At 39.8% G+C, this 22,414-nt stretch overlaps 1 protein-coding gene across 3 annotated transcripts in view; it reads right to left on the reverse strand.

Moving 5' to 3' along the window:
• entpd3 (ectonucleoside triphosphate diphosphohydrolase 3) overlaps positions 1-22,414 on the reverse strand; it is a 51,853-nt gene that overhangs the window by 4,897 nt on the left and 24,542 nt on the right. For 2 of the 3 annotated variants that reach the window (XM_061950916.1, XM_061950924.1), the window contains exons 4-9: positions 14,933-15,092; positions 14,311-14,470; positions 11,706-11,933; positions 8,967-9,230; positions 8,763-8,891; positions 2,688-2,825 (exon numbers count right to left, since the gene is read on the reverse strand). In XM_061950916.1, coding sequence (XP_061806900.1) covers positions 2,688-2,825; positions 8,763-8,891; positions 8,967-9,230; positions 11,706-11,933; positions 14,311-14,470; positions 14,933-15,092 — 1,079 coding nt within the window. The remainder of the gene's footprint in view (positions 1-2,687; positions 2,826-8,762; positions 8,892-8,966; positions 9,231-11,705; positions 11,934-14,310; positions 14,471-14,932; positions 15,093-22,414) is intronic. The other variant, XM_061950931.1, reaches the window with a different exon arrangement.

Here is a 22,414-nt window from a genome sequence, read left to right on the forward strand (position 1 = left end):
TGTCTCGATGGAGATCTTCCTTTAATTATTACCTCCTGCTTCGATTGAAAGTCCAGTTTAGAAAACTGTTGTTGTCACTTCTTCTGCAGCCGAGTAGTTGCAAGAATGATTCCTGGGATCACTGGCGCCCTCTACAACCATGAGGCGGGAGTCATTTAATGACTCATATTTGACACACGCAGCTATATTGATAAAACATTTTTACTGTTCTTTTTAGTATATTCAATAGCTTGGACCTTAAATCCTACTGAATAACTCTTTATCTACTTCCCTTTATGCGATTTTAAATGATTGAAATTAGCCTCCTCCATTTTGGAAAATGATGCCTTGAAAGGTGAAGTGTCACTCGTGACGTGACGAGTTTGACCCGGCGGTAAAACGAGGCATATGCTAATTATTCTGCGAAACGAGTTTGACCCGGCGGTAAAACGAGACATGCGCTAATTATTTTGCTAAATAAGTTTGACCCAGCAGTAATTCTAAGCATGCGCTAATTATTTTGCGAAATGAGTTCGACCCGGCGGTAAAACGAGGCATGCGGATAATATATACCCGGCGGCAATTCAAGGAAATACGGTATTTTTCATTGTTGCTGCTTAGTGGGGCGGCATGGCGTAGTGGGTAGAGCAACCGTGCCAGAAACCTGAGGGTTGCAGGTTCGCTCCCCGCCTCTTACCATCCAAAAATTGCTGCCGTTGTGTCCTTGGGCGGGACACTTCACCCTTTGCCCCCGGTGCCACTCACACCGGTGAACTGAATGATGAATGATAGGTGGTGGTCGGAGGGGCCGTTGGCGCAAATTGCAGCCACGCTTCTGTCAGTCTACCCCAGGGCAGCTGTGGCTATGAAAGTAGCTTACCACCACCAGGTGTGAATGAATGATGGGTTCCACATGTAAAGCGACTTTGGGTACTTAGAAAAGCGCTATATAAATCCCAGTTATTATTATTAGTTATTAGTGTAACACAGGCCAAATACAAGTGGTGGCTGCTGGTTTTTCAAGTAGGGGAAGCTAATGCTACTTTTTAAATACAAGTACAGTCTCCAATAACAGATAAAAGAAATAACGATGCTTTTACAAAGAACGGGATTGTAAAATTCTCTATATCGACTCGAAACAATGGAATGAAAGTTGAAAAATGCTCTGTCAGTGGTTTATATTTTAAGACCTCTGACTCGCTCATTTTGCTGTCAATCAAAAATTAATTCAGTCTTTGACGGATCATCAAATCATAATGCGGAAGCCCAGCCTCCAGGCCAGCCGAGGCTGAGCCCACTTCTCATTTGCTAAGCCGAGAATTTATCCAATGACTGTCCAGTTTGGCAGCAGTAGAACGACCCACTCTATGCTCCAAATTAATTAAAAGAACCAGCTGTCACGAAAGTAGCTGATTCTGAACAAAAGCTGAATGCATTCCAACGCATATTTAGTCAATGAAATATAAGCATAAAAGTTAAAATGTAACCACTTTTTTATAATGCAGGGTAGGCCTGAACAATTTTTTCAATTTTAATTTCGATTTGGATCATGGCTTCTCACGGTTATGAAATATAAAAATGAAAAAAAAAACGATTAATGCAAATTCCGGAGCGTGTGACGGTGAAACAGATGAGGATCAAGAAAAAAAGAATACAAGAAGTTTGGGATCTCACCATGGTTGCTATTTTTCATTTGACACAACGCCAGTGTGCCATAAATAATCACTAAACTCAACAAAAAAGCAAGGCAAATGATTTCCGCGTTCACATAACCGCGGACAGTTTCACATAATTGGCCAATAAAACAGAATCTGCGGATAATAATATATATATATATGTATATACAAGTATATATATATATATATATATATATATATATATATATATATATATATATATATGCATATACGGTACATGTATGTACATTAATGAATGTAAATATATGTGTATGTATATATAAATATGTGTATGTACAGTATATACAGTATATATACAAACGTATATATATATATATATATATATACACACTTACACACACATATATATATATATATATATATATATATATATATATATATATATATATATATATATATATATATATATATATATATATATACACACTTACACACACATATATATATATATATATATATAAATATATATATATATATATATATATATATATATATATATATATATATATATATATATATATATATATGTATAAATATACACATTCATACAATGTATTACTTTAATTAGTATTGGGAGGGAAAACCCTCCCATTACGATTCCTGCAAAGAATCCAAGTGTGTTTGGAATCTCAGTCAAAAAGACCCGGAGACACCCGAAGGCGTGCTAAAAAATTATCAGCACACACAGTACACCGAGTCCCTTGTTGGTGGGCTTGTCTTTAGGGAGCACTGCCAGCTGCTGAAGAACATCAAAAAAGGCACCCGGAATGTGAAATTGTTGCTTTTTTCCCCCCCGACTTGTGTCACACATGAGGAATCTCCTTCATTTGAGGGAGCCTCATTGTAAATAATGCTCCATATCTTCAGGGCATCCTGGAGCCAAACATAGGCTGCCTTTCAGCTCTTTGAAAGCAGATGATTATGTCATGTTTAATGGGCCACAATGGGTGGTCACACACTCAACACTGTTTGACATAAAAGTCAGGATCTTTTTCCACTCGTCCAACTTACCTTATTAATGAAGTGAATGTTTCTCCATGTGTCTCTGTCAAATTTGTAACCTTTGGCCATTAGAGTGAAGATGTAATGAGAGGCGAAGCAGTAAGTGCGAAGGTGTTTTATACCGATCCAGTGCTTCTCCTTCCTTAGCTAAAAAGAAAATATTTGTTAGTTTGTTGTTGGTGTGTGTTTGAATAACAAAATGCAAACAATTCGATAGCTAGTGATGAACAGTGGGTACTTTTTAGTTTTTAGGGGTGTAGGATTTTATATATTCATAGTCTGATTTTGCGCTTAATAGTTTTTTACACTCGTTTCTGATATCCATATTCTCCCATCCAACCTATGGACACGCCCAACCCCCGTAAGGCTTTACAGTGTGTTGCCTAGCTAGAAAGTAGCCTTTGTCATGTAGCTGAATGTGCCTATAGTCTTATGTTGTACTGTAATTATTGTACTTATTACACATTTGCTGTTCGATTGTTACGTGTGTTTTAGTTGTAGTTTAATTTTGATTGCCAAATTTCTGTGTGGAGTTTGCATGTTCTCCCCGTGACTGCGTGGGTTCCCTCCGGGTACTCCGGCTTCCTCCCACCTCCAAAAACATGCACCTGGGGATAGGTTGATTGGCAACACTAAATTGGCCCTAGTGTGTGAATGTGAGTGTGAAAGTTGTCTGTCTATCTGTGTTGGCCCTGTGATGAGGTGGCGACTTGCCCAGGGTGTACCCCGCCTTCCGCCCGATTGTAGCTGAGATAGGCTCCAGCGCCCCCCGCGACCCCGAAGGGATTAAGCGGTAGAAAATGGATGGATGGATGGAATTTGGAGGTGTTGAAATTGCCATGTAAAATTGTAAATGCTACTCAATGCATGTATATGACACAGCAAATGTAAATTAGCATCAAGCTAGCTACTACTAGAAAAATTACAGTACTTGACTTCTTAGCATTTTTTTAAGAGACATACTTGCATTGTTGGCATGGACAATTGTAACTGTTGTGATCCGTTGCCCGGGTCATGTTATGTTTAGTTTGGTATTTCCCTAGTCTTACTCTCGTTCGTTTTCACCGTTACCATGAGTGTTGATTTTCTGCACTTGCCTCTGATTAATGTTCAGGATGCTCACCTGCTCCCAGTCACTAATCAGAGAGCTATTTATCCTGTCTCGTGCCACACTCTGGCAGCAAACCAGTCTATGCCTCCCCACATTCCAGTTCCGCCCCCTGAACTTACATTTGGTATTTATTTTCATGTAAGTTTATATTTACTAGTTTCTTGCTCCCTTCTTTGCTAGTCGCCTTGATAAGCTTTGCCATAGCTACCCGTGTCATCAGCACGTAGGAGTAGCAGCTGTGCACCTAGGGACGCACATCTCTCTCCAGCATCAGCGCGTCCTCCTGCAAGGGTGCTGCCTGTCTCTTCACCAGCAGGGGCGCCATCAACTCCTCAAACAGCAAAGGACTCTCCGGAGGAGTGCAGCGCTGAATGGATGGACGAGTGGTCTCAGAAGGTGCTGATTATGCTATAGTTGGAGGATCAGCTTTGTTTAGCAGCCACGCCTGTTCCAGCTTTGTCGTCCACTCAAGCCAAGCTTCCACCTCTTGCATGTCCACCGCCCCCAGTCTTGACCCCATCCAAGTCTACACCTCCTGCGCAGCCTTCGCCGCCAGTCTAGCGTCGTGCCAGGCTGAAAAGCCTCTGTTGCCTGTCCTATGTCCAGGGAGGCTGCCGCCTTCAGCACTTCGCTCACCCCGGCTGCCGCCTACAGCGCTGCGCCCAGCCTGGCTGCCGCCTCCAGCTGTGCAGTCAGCTCCAACGTCGCCTCCAGCTCTGCAGTCAGTTCCAACCTTGCCTCCAGCTCTGCAGTCAGCTCCAGCCTTGTCTCCAGCTCTGCAGTCAGCTCCAGCCTTGTCTGCAGCTCTGTAGTCAGCTCCAGCCTCGTCTCAATTGAGTCCAACGCCGCTTCCTGCCTCGTCTCTCAAGCGGGTCTGACGCCGCTTCCTGCCTCGTCTCAAGCGTGTCTGACACCTCTCCCTGCCTCGTCTCAAGCTGGTCTGAAGCCGCTTCCTGCCTCGTCTCAAACGGGTCCAAAGCCGCCTCCTGCCTCATCTCTGGCTCTGCAGTCAGCTCAACCTTCAGCCCAGCGATCTGCTTGCCTGGTGCAAGAACATCAGTCAGGCACTTACAGCCTGCATTCTCGTCAGCTACGTATGTGGCCAATTCATGGATGCCCGCAGCTCTATCAGCAGTGACACCCAGCACTTGGGCGTAAAACTGCTGAGGTTCTGGGGCCGCTCCCGTCCGCCTTCTTGTCGGCCCAAGATGTGACCAGTGCATGGACGCCCGCCTCGCCAGCTGCGGCGGCGTTCGACTTGCCGCCACCATCTGACTCGTCCCCGGTGGCTTCGGGGGACACTTGGATTGGCGACCCGCCACCATGTCCTTCCTTCATCCTCCTGTGACTAAAGACTTGTTTCAGTTTGGAACGTCTGAAATCCGTCTCTTAAGGGGCGGGCACTTTCATGATCCGTTGCCCATGTTATGTTTCGTTTTGCATTTCCTTAGTTGTTGTTTATTTCTGTTTCAGCATCCTTGTTTGTTTTCATAGTTACCATGGGTTCTGATTTACTGCACTTGCCTTTGATTAGTGGTCGGGATGCTCACTTGCTACTGATTACTAATCAGAAAGCTATTTATTCCTGCCTTGCGCTACACTCTGGCTGGCAGTCGTATCCGCTTCACGCGACGTTTACGTTTGGTATTTATTTTCATGTAAGTTTATATTTATTATTTTCTTCACTTTCTTACCTGCACACTGCTTCCTGATGTCCTTCTGCATCTTGGGGAAACGACCCAGATGTAACAGTAACATTACCTAGACGAAGTTTGGCTAAGTTGGTTCTGAGTGCTGCTTAAAGGGGAACTGCACTTTTTTGGGAATGTTTCCCATTGTTCACAATCCTTATAAAAGACAAGAAGACACAAGTTTTTTGGTTGTTTTTTTTGCAGTCTAACATTTAAAAATCAGCTCGTTCTAGGTGCCTAGCAATGCAGCTAATGGGATCAATCAATTCTACAAAACCGTCAACAATACTTCATGTACGTTCTGTAACCTGTATAATAACCAGGCTGCAGCAACATTGTTATCGTAAGAGCGAACACGGAGGAACTCTTTTTCTAGCGCAGTAACAGATTGGCGTGCTGCGGCATTAGCCGTAAAGCCAGCTACAGAAAGAGATAAGCTAGCTTCTACGTCAGGGGTGGCCAACCAGTCAGAGACTAAGAGACACTTTTTTTTACTGTTTTACTGCAAAGAGACACATCCTACACATGGGCACACATGAACCCCCATCCCTTCCTCACACACACACACACACACACACACACACACACACACACACACACACACCTCTGCTCAGCCAGATATATTGTAAATGTCACACACCAACATGACTCCTACAGTACTAAGACCACAGGCCAGTTATTTTCAACAATTAACATTCTGTGCACTGTCTCACACACACAAACTCTCCGTTCAACCAAGTCCACAAACAAAAATGTAATATTTTTTCTGTTACTCTGCATGTTACTTAGTGGGACTTCTGGCATTTCTTGTGACGCTGAAGATTTGAAGCTTTGAAATGCGCTAATGACGCCTGACATATAAGGCAGAATGGCTTGCCATTACGTTCAACAAAAAAATATAAACTCTCCTACTCTGTTAAAAATGTCCTGTGTTCTTCTTCATATTTTCGTTTTGCTGTGCTTTGTTTACCTGCCATTTTGAGAGCGAACTTGTCACAAATTGTTTGCTACTGTGATCTCACGCACATGCTTGTTTGACGTCACTCAAACCGGCTTCGGCTTCTTCTTCTTATGTTAGACTGACCATACGTCCTCTTTTCCCCGGACATGTCCTCTTTTGCGGGGCTGTCCGGACGGGGTTTCTTAAATGCCTCAAATGTCTGGCATTTTGAGTTAGGGTTGCGTGTATTTTCAATGTACGTCCAGGGTTAAGAACGAGTTAAAAACAAAACAAATTGTGGAGGCGAGCGCACGCAGCAGCATTCGTGAGGGAGAAGCAGAGCACTACAAAGCATAAAACAGCTGTACAGGGCGAGAGCTCGTCTGCTGTGTTTTGTTGAAATATAATTAACTTGTTTTGAGGCATTATTTATGTTTACATTGTATTGGAATATTTCTACCTCTGCACTTTTTCTAAAACTGTGTATGTTACAGAATATAAATGTGACTTATTTTGTTATACCGTAAAGCAGTGTTGGCGTTACAGCACTTTGTGTGTCTTTTTACGCATTGAACTCAGAAAGGACGCGCAATTCCTGAAGCCCGCGTGTCACCCGGACGCAGATTTTTTTTTTTTACCCACCACCCGGTTTGCTTATTTTTTTATTGTCTCGATTATCGCTTTCCGTCAGTGTTTTCTTTTGTTTATATTTGCCGGGTCAAATTTCCGTCCCCGTTTATTGCGTTTTAATTGGTCATAAATTTTGATTCGCCGAAAGTTTTATCAATGACAAATACTGCCTCAGTTTGCACTCGGACAAGTTTACCGCGAGGGGCTGTCAAAATAAAGACCGTAGTCGAGGAGCGCAGGGGCTGATATACTTCGGGGGTAACACCCTTCACTTTACCCGGCAGTGGGTCTTTACAGCTCCGGACTCGAGGGTGAAAGACGAGGCCGGCGATTTATTGCAACTTTGTGACTTTATTGGTGTCTTGCACGCGGCCATCCACCAAGCTACCAGCACCTACATGCACTCACTGTTACCGCTCCCTCACCTCTCTCGCCCACCCACTCACTGACGTCACTCACCTCACGTGCTGTCATATCTTAAAGGGCCACACACACACATACGCTACTCTCATAACAGAGTTAAGAGCCGCATGAAACCAGCCAAAGAGCTGCATGAGGCTCGCGAGCCACGGGTTGGCCAGGTCTGTTCTACGTCAACACGAAACGCGTTTGATTGAGTTTGTAGTGCACAACACAATGCGACCGGACAATAACCTGTACTGACTGAAAAACATGAACAATCAGTATCTGTAAAGTATGAGCCCATATTTCATGTTTTGTTTGTACACAGCTAGCTCAATAGTGTATGTAATGTAATTGTACAGTGATATACTGCATGTATTATGAACAATAGTATAGTGTCTTACTTGATTGGCAGTTGTCTGTTTGGTCAAGCTGGCCAGGGACATTTCCAGTTGATTTGGGCACTCCAAAAATTTGGCATAGCTTGGCTCAAAAGTTCCAGATTTCCAGCGTGACCAAATTGCACCGACCTCACTCTCTTGGCTTCGGTCTGCTCCAACGTTTCACCCTCTTCTTCGTGCTCACTTCTATAGGCAGCAGTTCAAACTCTGTTCATATATATTCAGCTTAAAAATAATAAGGTTGTTAAACCTCATTTGTCCAAAAATAGTAGTATTCGTTTTTTGTTACCAAGTCTGCCATGATTAGAACACACTTGTGTCTTTGTTTGCGGAAGTAGGAACACACAATAGATGCCAGAAGTCGGCTGTGCGCTGCTATGGAAACGGAAGTAAATGCGCCAGAGAAGGAAGTTCCACTATTGATTAAAATGACCAAAATATAGTAAATATTTTACATATTACATATTGTTATGAACGTGTCTGTTACTGCATTATATATAGACTTGCAGCGTGTATATAAAACGTTGATGGAGGGTTTTGAATTTGTTTTAGACGGCTTGTTGAAGCCTACAACTGTGGCTCCCATTAGCTGCATCTTCCAAGCGTTTTTTTAATCATTTTGAAAATCCTAATAAAAAAAAAGATGTGTCTTCTTGTCTCTCATAATGATTGTGAACGATAGGCAAAATTCCAAAAAAAGAGAAGTTCCCCTTTAAGTGATTATTTCCTCGACAAGATTTTCAGCCCGTGTCAAGTCTGGAACCAAACGTGACGTCATGAGCAACAAAGGTATCAAAATAGGGCACCATTGGAATCGATCGTTGCCTATAAAAGTACCGGATTCAGTACCCATCCCCAGTGTTGTATAACAATATGTATACGGTATGTGTAATGAATTACAGTTCTTACCTCACTCCAAGGTGTGCTGCACAATTGGTTGGTTTTGTTGTAGAATTCATCATACTCTGATGGTCTGACATCGTAAGTGTCATTGTTCATCAACAGAGCTCTGGCAATGAAGAAGTACCCTGCATATGCCTAAAAACACATACCGACGTAGTAAATAACTTCACATCTTCTTTTGCTGCCTTGTGTGTGTATACTTTGTCTTACCGAGAATTCCCCGGTGACTGGCGGCTGCTCGACTTTATTGAAGGAGCAGGGGGCAGGATAACAGGGGCTGAAATCAAATAGGGATTCCACTACTCTCTGACATTGGTTCGAGTCACCCACACCCACCATGTGGTATTGTTTATCCGGGTTGTAGTTTTTTGGTTTCTTTGTGCACTCTGTGTCATAAATGGTTGAGGCATTATAGGTCACCTCATAGTCCACCGGGTAGCAGGGGTTGGTAATGTTGACATGGTTAGATGATCCCTGTAGCATTGCGAGAAGGAAGTACAGGTCAGATGGGGGGGAAATCATGCAAAAGCAGTTAAGCGTGAATCCAAACACAAGATGATGAGACTAGAAGGTGGACCTAAGAGCTTTATGATTTCCATTTAAAGATATTCCCGTAATGCATTAGGCTGAAGCTGAAAACATACCTGTCACATTATACCCACTTTCTCCTCTTACTAAAAGTTGCACGAGAAGCTATATACAACAGAAAATAAAGCATTTCTTTTGCACTAACAATACACATACTCCTAGCCCGATCAATATCTTTTACGACATAATGCATCCATGACTAGTTGCCTTTTGTCTGTCGGCAGCACTTCATTGATCAATTATTTACATTTTGGTCTGCACATTTAAGAACATGCATGAAGCAGGTTTGTGCAAAATTCCAAATTGGTTTATAAAAACCTCAGTTAATTTGTTGGATTTGAATTGAATTTGAATTATTGAGGTCACAAACCGGAAGTCGAATTGAAATTCCATAAAATTCCAGTTGATCGTTTTGGTGTATTACAGAACCATGCTTTACAGTATATTCCATTCAGTGACGTGCAGTCAGGGGAGGCAGGTGAGGCAGGGCCTCACGTGCCATCATGGAAAGAAAAAAAAATGTAAAAAGAAAAAAAATTAATTAAATTGTTAAATGTATCCAGTGATTATACTATAATGATATTTTCCATTTAACTTCACTAGTTTTAGATTATTTTTATTCAAAATCGCTGAATTTTCACATTTGCCATTCAAATACTGAGAAGAGACTTGCGGTGAGTCAGCAGCCAGTTGAGCCTCACCATGTATTGCGCAATGACTCGGCTCACTGCTGGCCTGCTGTGCAGTGAGACCGTATTGCTATATGAATTATATTATACATTTACATAGTTTAGTTAGCTGAGGTATATAATGTACAGTGTATTTTGTCAACAACTGTATGTGTGTAACGTATTTCTTGTGCTGAGCAATCATAAAACGGCTGCGAAGACGCACTGGGTGAGGCTCGCAGTTCTCCCGCCTCATTATGGTAGAGGGCGCTAGTGATCCCAGGGATCATTCTTGCGACTACTCGGCTGCAGAATAAGTGACAACAAGCAGCAACAGTTAACAAGTCAAGTGCAGCGGCAGCGATCGTTTATTTTTTCCTCTCGCCTGGACTTTTAACATGGAGGATTACATATCTAAAATAAAACAGTTGTCTAAACTGGACTTTCAATCGAAGCAGGAGGCAATAATTAAGGAAGATCTCCATCGAGACAGAGAGACTTTTAAAACTGAAGAAAGATAAGGAAGACTTCTATAAACAAGTTATCGATGCTTTTATTCAGAAGGAGCGGCGCATGGACTTCATTTATAAGTAAAGATAAGACCTTAATAACGTTTTTTTTATTAAATGTGCTTTTTTGTGTGCTACAGTTTGTATGTGTAAAGAATGCTAGTATGAGCTATTAAACATAATCCGTTAACTGCTGCCAATCAAATGGTGAATAAGATACTCTTTAAGGTTCATATGTTTGTAAATCAGACTGTGATGAAGTCAGTGCCTCACCAGCCATGAACCTCACCGCACGGCACTGATTCCATACATGGCCGTTTTACATATTTCATATAATTATTATCATGAACTTCATGTACATCAGACTTTAATTACCGTACAGCAAATGTTTTTTTTATTGACAATTGTGTCACACTATGTACTGCCATGCTAACAGTTATCAGATGACGCTTACATTTTGCATGGTAACATTTTAGAAAATGTTGTAGGTATAAACTTAAAAGTCATGGATGTGTGAATGTGTGTGTGAATGGGTAAATGTGGAAGTAGTGTCAAAGCGCTTTGAGTACCTTGAAGGTAGAAAAGCACTATACAAGTACAACCCATTTATCATTATCATTCTATAGTTATTGGTGCTCTCTTGCTAGCATGTTAACTGTTAGCTTTTTTAACATGCTAATAACTGTAAACATTTTACCCAATTTCATAGGTATACACCTAAAAGTCATATCATTATTGTCTATCTTGCTGGCATGCTAACTCTTCGCATTTACGGTGGCTTTTTAGCATTTGCCAGCAATTTCTACTGAAATTGTTTACCCTAGTTTGTTTTAATACTTTCAAATATGGAAAATAGTGGGGAAAAAATACTTAAACTTCCTGAAAGGCTTTGCTTTATCCAAGTATTCAAAATGGAGGGAATTTGTGTTTAAATCTTAGTGTTGGTGAATACATTTTCAGTGTTTATGTCAAAAGACGTCTTTCCTTTTTCCTGGCAACAAGGAATGTATCTCATAGCAATTAGTTTGATTTAACTTTCTGTAATTCCTGGGGGTAGCCAGTTTAATTAGAAAAAAAAAAATCTTCAAATCAATTGAAGTGAAACTCCATATTTGAAATTTAGGACAAGCCATGAAGAGGCTCAGAGACAACACAGTCTTCTAAAACAACCTACGATGTTATACCTGAACGATTTTGTCCAAAATCTTCTTCTCAGCCTCATTTTTGCCATAGCAGAGGAAACTGTGAGTGTAGACGTTGTAGTTGTAACCGTACAGTTTGATGTGCATGTAGTCAGGCCCCATTAGCTCATCCTCAGCCGCAAAGGCGATCTGTGTTGATGCGCCACCAAGATCCATTGAGCCCATAGTCTTTGACCCGTGTGGACGAATGTAGGTATTCCATGTGTTTTTCTGTAAACATAACAGAAAAGGTGACAGTGTGAACAGTATGATTAAGAATATTAAAGACATGTGATTTGGTTAAAAGTCAGTTACCTTTTCCTTGCATTGTATTCACTGTTAAACATGTATCGGAGTGTGTTAGAGACTGGAGACTCTCATTGATGGTGAGTGAAAGACATACCACACATTGGACTGGTCACCAATCGCAGGACCATTGTCATGGGGCACTGTTCCCATGCCAGCAATAAAAAATCCATATGTATAAACAACTGCACCGCCAATGGTCCAAACAAACTTAAAAAGCCATGATGTTCAGCCTGCCTTTGAATACATATGCAAGTGACTTTTTGGTTTAAGACTATAAAAAAGATAGAGCACAGAATTCTGCCAAAGCTGAACTGTTTTGAGGAGTGCCATATGTGGGTTTGTTTGTCTATTTGTTTGTTGGTTATCAGGCTACTTTCTTGTTCACAAAGGATGGCAATCAGTATGATCCTGGATGGTGGACAATTCAATGATCGCATAATAAAAGTGAAAAAAATTGTGAAAATATAATCCTTTATCTTGACTTGTATGCAGACCCTAGCTGAACTTTTAGCAGGTTATTCCTTGATTCTTCAGTTATATAAAACTAGAGATGACCAGATTCAGACCATGGTAATGGCTTTTTCAACTGATCGGCTGATGAGCTGCCGAGCCCAGACAACCTTTACTGTATACAGCTGTATCCTAGTGTTCCTATGACTAAAGATTTCACTCAGATATGAAAGGTTCCTTCAAAAGGGATGCATGCTCAAGGAGACACATTTACATTCCCAAATTTCTTGTTACAGGAGTTGAATTCCAGAACAGTGGTTTAACACACACACACACTGAGCAGGAAGGTACAAGAAGCTAACCGCTTAAGCTTATACAAACGTTTGTACATGAAATAGGGGTGATCGATCCAAATTTCGATGCTATTGATATTTAGTATAAGATCAGTCAATAATGTATAGAAGTATATTAAAGTAATAGGATTGATATTTTTTTAAATCTTGTTAATATTATCACAAAATCATGTTTTCGGAAGTTGTTGTTATTATTTACAAAGTCAGGGAAACTAAGTCTCTGGATACAAGAAGCAAAACATGAATGATTTAAATGCAAGCATGTGGTAGTTTTTGCTTCTTTTTTTTAAGTCATTGTGCACTATCCATTTTATACTACAAATGGAATGTGTCTTTTCATTGATTATCTGAACAATACTGGCATATTCAAAATTAAATTAAATGCACCTTAATAAAGTGTGTGTTTAATGTCATGTTCCTCATGGCAGTTACGGTAGACTTACCGTTTGTATGTTTATGTTCTCCTGTTTGGTATTACAAAACCCAAAACCAGTAAAGTTGGCACGTTGTGTAAATCGTGAATAAAAACAGAATATAATGATTTGCAAATCCTTCTCAACTTATATTCAATTGAATACACTGCAAAGACAAGATATTTAATTTTCAAACTGAGAAACTTGGGGTTTTTTTGCAAATACTCATCAACTTAAGATTTAGTGGCAGCAACACATTGCAAAAAAGTTGGCACAGGGGCATTTTTACCACTGTGTTACATGGCCTTTCCTTTTAACAACACTCAGTAAACGTTTGGGAACTGAGGAGACACATTTTTGAAGCTTTTCAGGTGGAATTCTTTCCCATTCATGCTTGATGTACAGCTTAAGTTGTTCAACAGTCCGGGGTTTACGTTGTCGTATTTTGCCCTTCATAATGCGCCACACATTTTCAACGGGAGACAAATCTGGACGACAGGCAGGCCAGTCTAGTACCCGCAATCTACGAAGCCACGCTGTTGTCGCACGTGCAGAATGTGGCTTGGCATTGTTTTGCTGAAATAAGCAGGGGCGTCCATGAAAAATACGTTGCTTGGATGGCAACATATGTTGGTCCAAAACCTGTATGTACCTTTCAGCATTAATGGTGCCTTCACAGATGTGTAAGCACTAATACACGCCCATACCATCACAGATGCTGGCTTTTGAACTTTTTTGCATCTATAACAGTCCTGATGGTTCTTTTCCTCTTTAGTCCGGAGGACACGACCTCCACAGTTTCCAAAAAACATTTGAAATGTGGACTTGAACAGAACACTTTTCCACTTTGCATCAGTTCATCTTAGATGAGCTCGGGCCCAGCGAAGCCGGCAGCGTTTGTGGGTGTTGTTCGTAAATGGTTTTCGCTTTGCATAGTAGAGTTTTAACTTGCATTTACAGATGTAGCGACAAACTGTAGTTACTGACAGTGGTTTTCTGAAGTTTTCCTCAGCCCATGGTGATATCCTTAGCTTCGCATTCGACAAACATGGTAATGTTGATTTCATGCATGGTTTGTTTTACCTCAAGGAAGTTTCCCAAGAGATAGTTGACAGTAATCCATCCGTAGAGTCCTTCCTCCTGACCAGTAATGATGGATGCATTTTTGAAGTCAAAGGGCAGCGACTGCAGGTATTTTCTCAGACTTTCTAGGACTTCAGCAGCTCGCTGTGGATCCTGCTCTCTTAAAACAAAACACATAATGTCGATAAGGAACCAATAAATATAGAAACACATGTACTTTCGGAAAATTAATCTACACGTTTGACGAGTAAAACCACAAGTTATGGCCTTTGAACTGGTAATATGCAATTTTAAATGACAGTTAAATGCTGGTTATGCAAGAGGAGTGTCGGTAAGAAAGCCAATGTGGAACATTGTGTAATGCAACATTCTCATACTAGGATCAAGTCTATTAAAATATGATGTTGATGAACTCATTATCTCGCGTTAAACATCTTGTCTTATTCTCAATGGAGAGTAGATCCAATTTGGACTTTGCTCTAACACCTACTAGCTTACAGAATCTTCTGTTATCTTGCAATCCAAACATGTTTTACAGCCTCTAACAACATGCTGCATGTATACGGTCACCCTGTAATATACTTGTGTATGACACGGGCTTTGCTTCCTTGTTACTTCTTACTGTAACAGTCTCATCCCGGCTGTGGCCCCCAAGAAGAGAGAAGTGCTGTTGTGCTTTTCCGGAGGAATTTCTGCGGAGACATTCGTCATGCATTTTTTGAAGCCTTCCCATGATTCTTTGTCTTTATTTGGGTCGATTCCCATGGCTGAAATTCCATCACCTAAAAAAACAGAATTCAAAGCTATTATTTATATTCTTTAGTACGGCAATAACAAAAAGACAGACTTTAGCTGATGTTTTTCAATATTATTGAAAGTAGACCTATGATGATTTTTGTCTTTTCTGACTTAGGGCATGTCCCCACAGCAACGTTTGGGTTTTGGGTTTAAAAAAAATGTGTCCCTTTGGGATGTATACCGAGTACCAGTATTTTTAGGTACCGGTTTCTAATTGGATCGGTCGTAGCGGACTATTAAAAATTGTATGATACTGCTAACGGTACTTTTTTATCCAGCTGACCTCTTAATTGTGACACACGCGCTGTCACATTTATTCAGGCGTTGCGGGAAAGCATTAGAAAAGACACGACGGAACAGCCAATCAGAGTTGATTTTTTACCATCCCTCTTCTGGTAAACAGAATCGTAGATTTCCGTATCATCAGAATCGCATACGGAATCATTGTTCGCTAAAAACTGAATCTAAATGCGGAAAGTCACGGAAATTGGCTTAATGTGACAGAAATGCTGTCACTGAGAGGAAAAGGGGAAACATATTTACCGTGTACTTGACAAACACTTACTTCCATGGAGCCGTGCCAGCTAGGGGCCAGCACCATATACACAGCCCTGCACGATGCACCCCTCTGGGACCATTTCTGTGTCTTCTTCCAGGACAAACGGCCACCTAAAACTAACTCTAAAATATACAACCAAACATTTCTCAAATGACTCCTCCGTGTCAGGTGATATGTTTCTTTTGCAAATGTCTTGTCGCCATAAAGCTGTGTGACAAACACCTGCTACTACTGCAGCCGATTGTGGACGCGACCACCGATTAAAGGCCTACTGAAACCCACTACTACCGACCACGCAGTTTGATAGTTTATATATCAATGATGAAATCTTAACATTGCAACACATGCCAATACGGCCGGGTTAGTTTACTAAAGTGCAATTTGAAATTTCGCGCGACATATCCTGCTGAAAACGTCTCGGTATGATGACGTCAGCGCGTGACGTCGCGGATTGTAGAGGACATTTTGAGACAACATGGTGGCCAGCTATTAAGTCGTCTGTTTTCATCGCAAAATTCCACAGTATTCTGGACATCTGTGTTGGTGAATCTTTTGCAATTTGTTCAATGAACAATGGAGACAGCAAAGAAGAAAGCTGTAGGAGGGAAGCGGTGTATTGCGGCCGACTTCAGCAACACAAACACGGCAGGTGTTTCATTGTTTACATTCCCGAAAGATGACAGTCAATATTTACCATTGGCCTGTGGAGAACTGGGACAACAGAGACTCTTACCAGGAGGACTTTGAGTTGGATGTGCAGACACGGTACCGTGAGTACGCTTCCAAACATTTGATCGCTTGCCCGTACGTGCGTGCCGCCATGTGCATGTCACGTACGTAACTTTGGGGACTTTGGGGAAATATATGTGCTGTATGAACTTTAGGGAGGTGAACGTTACTTTGGGCTGTGGGATTGAGTGTGTTGTGCAGGTGTTTGAGTTGTATTGGCGGGTTATATGGACGGGAGGGGGAGGTGTTTGTTATGCGGTATTAATATCAGGTCCCACCCGCCTCTCACAGCATCTTCCCTATCTGAATCGCTCCCACTGCCCTCTAGTCCTTCACTCTCACTTTCCTCATCCACGAATCTTTCATCCTCGCTCAAATTAATGGTGAAATCGTCGCTTTCTCTGTCCGAATCGCACTCGCTGCTGGTGGCCATGATTGTAAACAATGTGCGGATGTTAGGAGCTCCACAACCTGTGACGTCACGCTACTCGTCTGCTACTTCCGGTAGAGGCAAGGCTTTTTTATCAGCGACCAAAAGTTGCGAACTTTATCGTCGATGTTCTCTACTAAATCCTTTCAGCAAAAATATGGCAATATCGCAAAATGATCAATTATGACACATAGAATGGACCTGCTATCCCCGTTTAAATAAGAAAATCGCATTTCAGTAGGCCTTTAAACATCTTCATTGTTAAGTTCATGACAACTTGACAGCTTTTAGTACTAGCACTAGTGTTGAAATACTAACTGTGCTTTCCTTTACTTGGAACATGTAAACTCAAATGTATTGGTACATTGTTATTATGCTTTTTCTTATTTAATAATGTTTTTAAATTATTTTATAATGTTACGAAAATGTTGGACTAATCCTTAGTTTATTTGTTTTTTAGTACAGCAATGCTGCTATTCCTATTGACGGAATATCGCATATATAGTTCGCAGACGGTAACCATAAGCTTAATTAATTGAATTTCTTATGTGAACAGAATGTAATTAAGCAACACCACAACAGCTGTAGAGCAGAAAAAACAGAAATGCCCAGACAGTGAGTTGGTTGGTTGGTTGGTTGGTTGGTTGGTTTCAGTTTATTTTGAACGTGCATATAATACAATTATAGTGTATTATATAACATATTTCCAGTTGTTTCATTACAGTGAAAAAGTTGGCAACCCAACCTTAAACTGTATTTAATGTAAGCTTGGCTATCGGCTAATTTAGCTGCAATGTAAGCTATGAAATAATTAATTATTTTTGCGATTATCTACAGTAGCTGCCATCAGCAAATATTTACAGCCACAACAGGCACATGGAGGAGCTGCTACAGAGGAGGAGGTGGAACTGTTCACCTGAGCCTCGCCCTGAAGAAACGTGTACGTTTTTCAGTTTTACAATATAATTGCAGGGCAATTTCCTCCCATTCTCTATGTTTTATTCATTAATAAATACAATATAAAGCCAATATTTGTATAATATTAGACAAAAGTACTTTAGAGTCACAATGCATGCAGCGATTGCATTTTGTGTCGTTTTATTTGTTTCAGCTACAACATCTATTCAGACAGCAAGAAGCAGCAGCACATTTGCTGGTGAAAGCCAAACTCCTCATGTAGATCCAAGTGTTTGTTGTTTGTAACAGACTGCAATAACAAGCCTTTTCAAATTAAAAGGAAGACAACATATATGATCAATGATCAATGGACTAATTTTTGACAATATTTTTTAAATATTCTCAAGGCATCCTGGTCTATTCATCAGAAATAGTTGTCTTACTTTGGCTGCATACAATGAGTGCTTAAATGTATTTCATGACTAATAACATCATTATGCAAGAGAAAATAATGGATATTTATCATTGATATTATCTTGCATGCTCATACAAAAGTAGCTTTCAGTGCTGGTATATGGACTTTCTATCAATAGAGGAGTAGAGTTACTTTATAATATTATTACTGGAATAAGAAGCAACAGGTTATACATATATTATGGGTTGCAACCTATCATTATAGTGTAATCATATATGTACGTTGCTTATATACTTGAATATATAATTACAGTATATCATGATATATACTCATTATATTGACAAGGCAAAGTGAACGCTCAAAACAGAGTCAAAATTGAAAATGTTGTTCTTGTATTTTAACTAAAATCATCATAATTAATATATAATAAGAGATATTTCAAAGTTGTTATACTTGTTTAATTTTCTCACAGGAGAAGGAACCAGTAACAGCAGACTCTATGTTCCAAACTAACAACTTGAAAACACATCCTCAGCTTCAACGAATGCCTCATGTCAATCCATCAAAACTGTCCCCATTGATCCTGCTGACTGGCCACAACAATTTAAATGACACTCTAAAAAACAAATTACTTAGTTGATGACTTTACGAGGTAAAATCGGGTTTCACATTCCCTAAAAAAGAGGATGGAAAAAGTTTCCATCACCACTACTTCCACCGACAATTAGTGAATGGAGAGAAAATTAAAAGAACATGGTTGATGTATTCCCCTAAAAAAGATAGTTTATACCGTTTTTGTTGCAAGCTCTTCTCCCAGAAATCATTAAAATTAATCAGGGATGGTTTTGATTACTCAAAAAACTGCAGTGAGACTCTTAGAATGCATGAAAATAGTCCTAAACATACTAAGAACATGGGATGGTGGAAGGAACTTGAGAGTATAAAAACAGGCCAACCAATAGACAAAGTGATAATGGCACTAATACATTCAGAAAGGAGAAGGTGGTGTGAAGTGCTTACCAGGTTGGTAGTAATCATTCAGTCATTGGCAGAGCGAAACATTGGTGTTAGGGGAAACAATTACAAATTAAATGAACCTAAGTCCATTGTGCTTTAAATCAAACAGTCCAAATACTTTTAAATAATTTTAGACTGCATTTCAGATTTGAGCCATAAAGAGCAGTTATCCATTATCATTAGAATTGTTTCAGTTGAAGGGCCTCTCCAAATAAAACATCATTTATTGGGGTTTCTTGTGCCAGAACAAACCACTGGAGAAAGCCTCTCAGCCCTAATTTTAAGGAGACTCCAAGAGATGCAAATCCCATTTGAAGACTGTCGTATGATAATGGAGCAAACATGAAGAGGAAGAAGACCATAATCCTAGCCAAACTAAGGCAAATGAACCCAAGAGCATTATTTGTGCCATGCGGAGCACACACTGTCAATCTCATTGTGTCAGATGCAGCAAAGAGCTCCGCAGATGAAAACGCGGACATCCACATTTTTAAACATGCATGGTTGCGTCAAAATATAACTTCCGCGTTTTTTAAATGAAATAACAATAAAAATACGATATAAACTAAATTTGTTGAACGCTTGTCTTAGTCGCAGGTACTCGCTGTTCGCTCCTAAACGCTGCACGGATTTGCAGGACAAGCTAATATGATTAGCAGCCAAGTAAACAGTCGTCAATGTTGTGGCTCTGATAGCGAACGAAGGCGACAACAAGTGAGCTAGAGCAAGTGTGCTCACACTTTTTCTGCAGGCGAGCTACTTTTCAATTGATCAAGTCGTGGGGATCTACCTCATTCATATATATAATTTATATTTACTTATTTATGAAATATATGTTTTTGTTAACAAGTTAAAGGTGTTTAATGATAATACAAGCATGTTTAACAGATATAGTTAATATTGTTAATAAGTTAAAGGTGTTTAATGATAATATAAGCATGTTTAACACATATAGTTAATATTGTTAACAAGTTAAAGGTGTTTAAAGATAATACAAGCATGTTTAACACATATAGTTAATATTGTTAATAAATTAAAGGAGTTTAATGATAATACAAGAATGTTTAACACATAGTTAATATTGATAACAACTTAAAGGTGGTTAAAGATAATACAAGCATGTTTAACAAATATAGTTAATATTGTTAACAAGTTCAAGGTGTTTAAAGATAATACAATCATGTTTAACACATATAGTTAATATTGTTAACAAGTGCTTTGAGTACCTTGAAGGTAGAAAAGCGCTATACAAGTACAACCCATTTATTTATTTATTTATCATTAAAGGAGTTTAATGATAATACAAGCATGTTAATATAGTTAATATTGTTAATAAGTTAAAGGTGTTTAAAGATAACACAAGCATGTTTAACACATATAATTAATATTGTTAATAAGTTAAAAGTGTTTAAAGATAATACAAGCATGTTTAACACATATAGATTCCTTTCTTTCATGAAGACAAGAATATAAGTTGGTCTATTACCTAATTGTGATGACTTGCATTGATTGGAATCAGACAGTGGTGCGGATAACGTCCACATTTTCGAATGGAGGAGAAAAAAAGTCCTCCTTTCTGTCCAATACCACATGAAAGTGGTTAGTTTTTGGCATCTTATTTATCCAGCTTCCGTACTCTTTTGTATACACTTTACAAGAAATACATTGTCGGAAAACTCTGTAGCTTGCTAGCTTGTGCACAAGCTCATCTCAGAAGACCCTCGGGTGCCGTGAATGTCAATCAAGTGACGAAAGTGACGTCATAGTGAAGATTTATGATCGCTAATTTTTAGGACTATTTTTTTAATGCCTGGCTGGTGATCGACTGACACACCCTCCATGATCGACCGGTAGAACGCGATCGACGTAATGAGCACCCCTGAGCTAGAGAGATGTTTAGTTAACTAGCAACTTGTTATCTTACTTGTCACCTTTGTTTGCACTCCGAGCCAAAACATTGACGGTTGCCCAATTTGCTGCTATTCTTATTTGGATGATTACAAATCAAACACTTGTTTGTTCCGAATCAGTTGTAATTCAGCACTTTGTGCTGATAGAAATGTTCCTCTTTTTTACTCAATTTTCCTCTTTTTTTCCTCAAAGGGTGCTCACATCCCTGAATAGTACAGTATATCACGGTAAAACACTGGTCTCAGCAGTAGCATACAGTAGTAAAGGAGACAAACAAGCACTCGTTCCTCTGGTGGCTCAAGCTTGAAATAGTTGCATTATAAAATAATATGACGCGTCGATTATTAATATTATGTATATGTCTGTACTGCATGTCTGGTTGATAAGATACTGGCAAGGTTTTCTTGACATAGTGCTAATATTAGTAACTATTGTACATCACAATCACAGCTTTGTTGTTGACAGCTGTTGAGCGTGCCTTCTCCCTCACAGGGCAGCTACAGAGGGGGAAGGAGGCAGCGACATCATCATTCTCGGGTACTGTGGCGGTTTCCTTTGCCACACAGAAATGACAATGCTGGAGTTTTCAGACCTTCCCACCCTGGAGAAAGTTTTCAAAAACTTGTGTTTCAGACCACCAAAAACGACCTTTACGTGGGGATAAAATGCTGAAACGGTAAATGTTTTCACCGTTTGCACCTAAAAACTCTTCTTTGGAGATAGGCCCCTTTTAAATGTTGTTGCAATGTTGCATATTTTTGTTAAACAATGCATGAAATTGATGCATTTGGGTGTGAGCTTGTGTGCAGTTTTGGATGCCTCTGCTTGCAGTGTTTTGCAGTCTTGTTTTTTTTTAAGATTGCGTAAATTGTGACTAGGGTTGTTCCGATACCAATAATTTGGTACCGATACCAAAATCAAGGGTTGGAATTGGGGGTTAAATCACCAAAAATGATTCCCGGGCACGGCCACCACTGCTGCTCACTGCTTCCCTCACCTTCCAGGGGGTGATCAAGGGCGAAGGGGGCAAATGCAGAGAATAATTTCGCCACAACTTGTGTGTGTGTGCCAATCATGGGTACTTTAATTTTTAACTTTAAAATGTATATCAATATTTTTTCAAAATACAGGGAACTACAAAAAAGAGCAATATTGGCTTTATTGTAACAGAAAATCTTACAATACAATAAACGTTGTTTAAATGTTTCCTATTGCACTCAAAGAACAATTTTAGAAGGTTAAAATATAAATTAAAAGGTATTAAACACATTGGGCTTTTCTTGTTGCACTCAAAGAACAATTTACATTTTTCCTTTTTACATATAGTCTGCCATAATCAAGGATTAGG

Source organism: Nerophis lumbriciformis, linkage group LG04 (genome assembly GCF_033978685.3).
Source record: "Nerophis lumbriciformis linkage group LG04, RoL_Nlum_v2.1, whole genome shotgun sequence".
In the NCBI taxonomy this organism is placed as follows: domain Eukaryota; kingdom Metazoa; phylum Chordata; class Actinopteri; order Syngnathiformes; family Syngnathidae; genus Nerophis; species Nerophis lumbriciformis.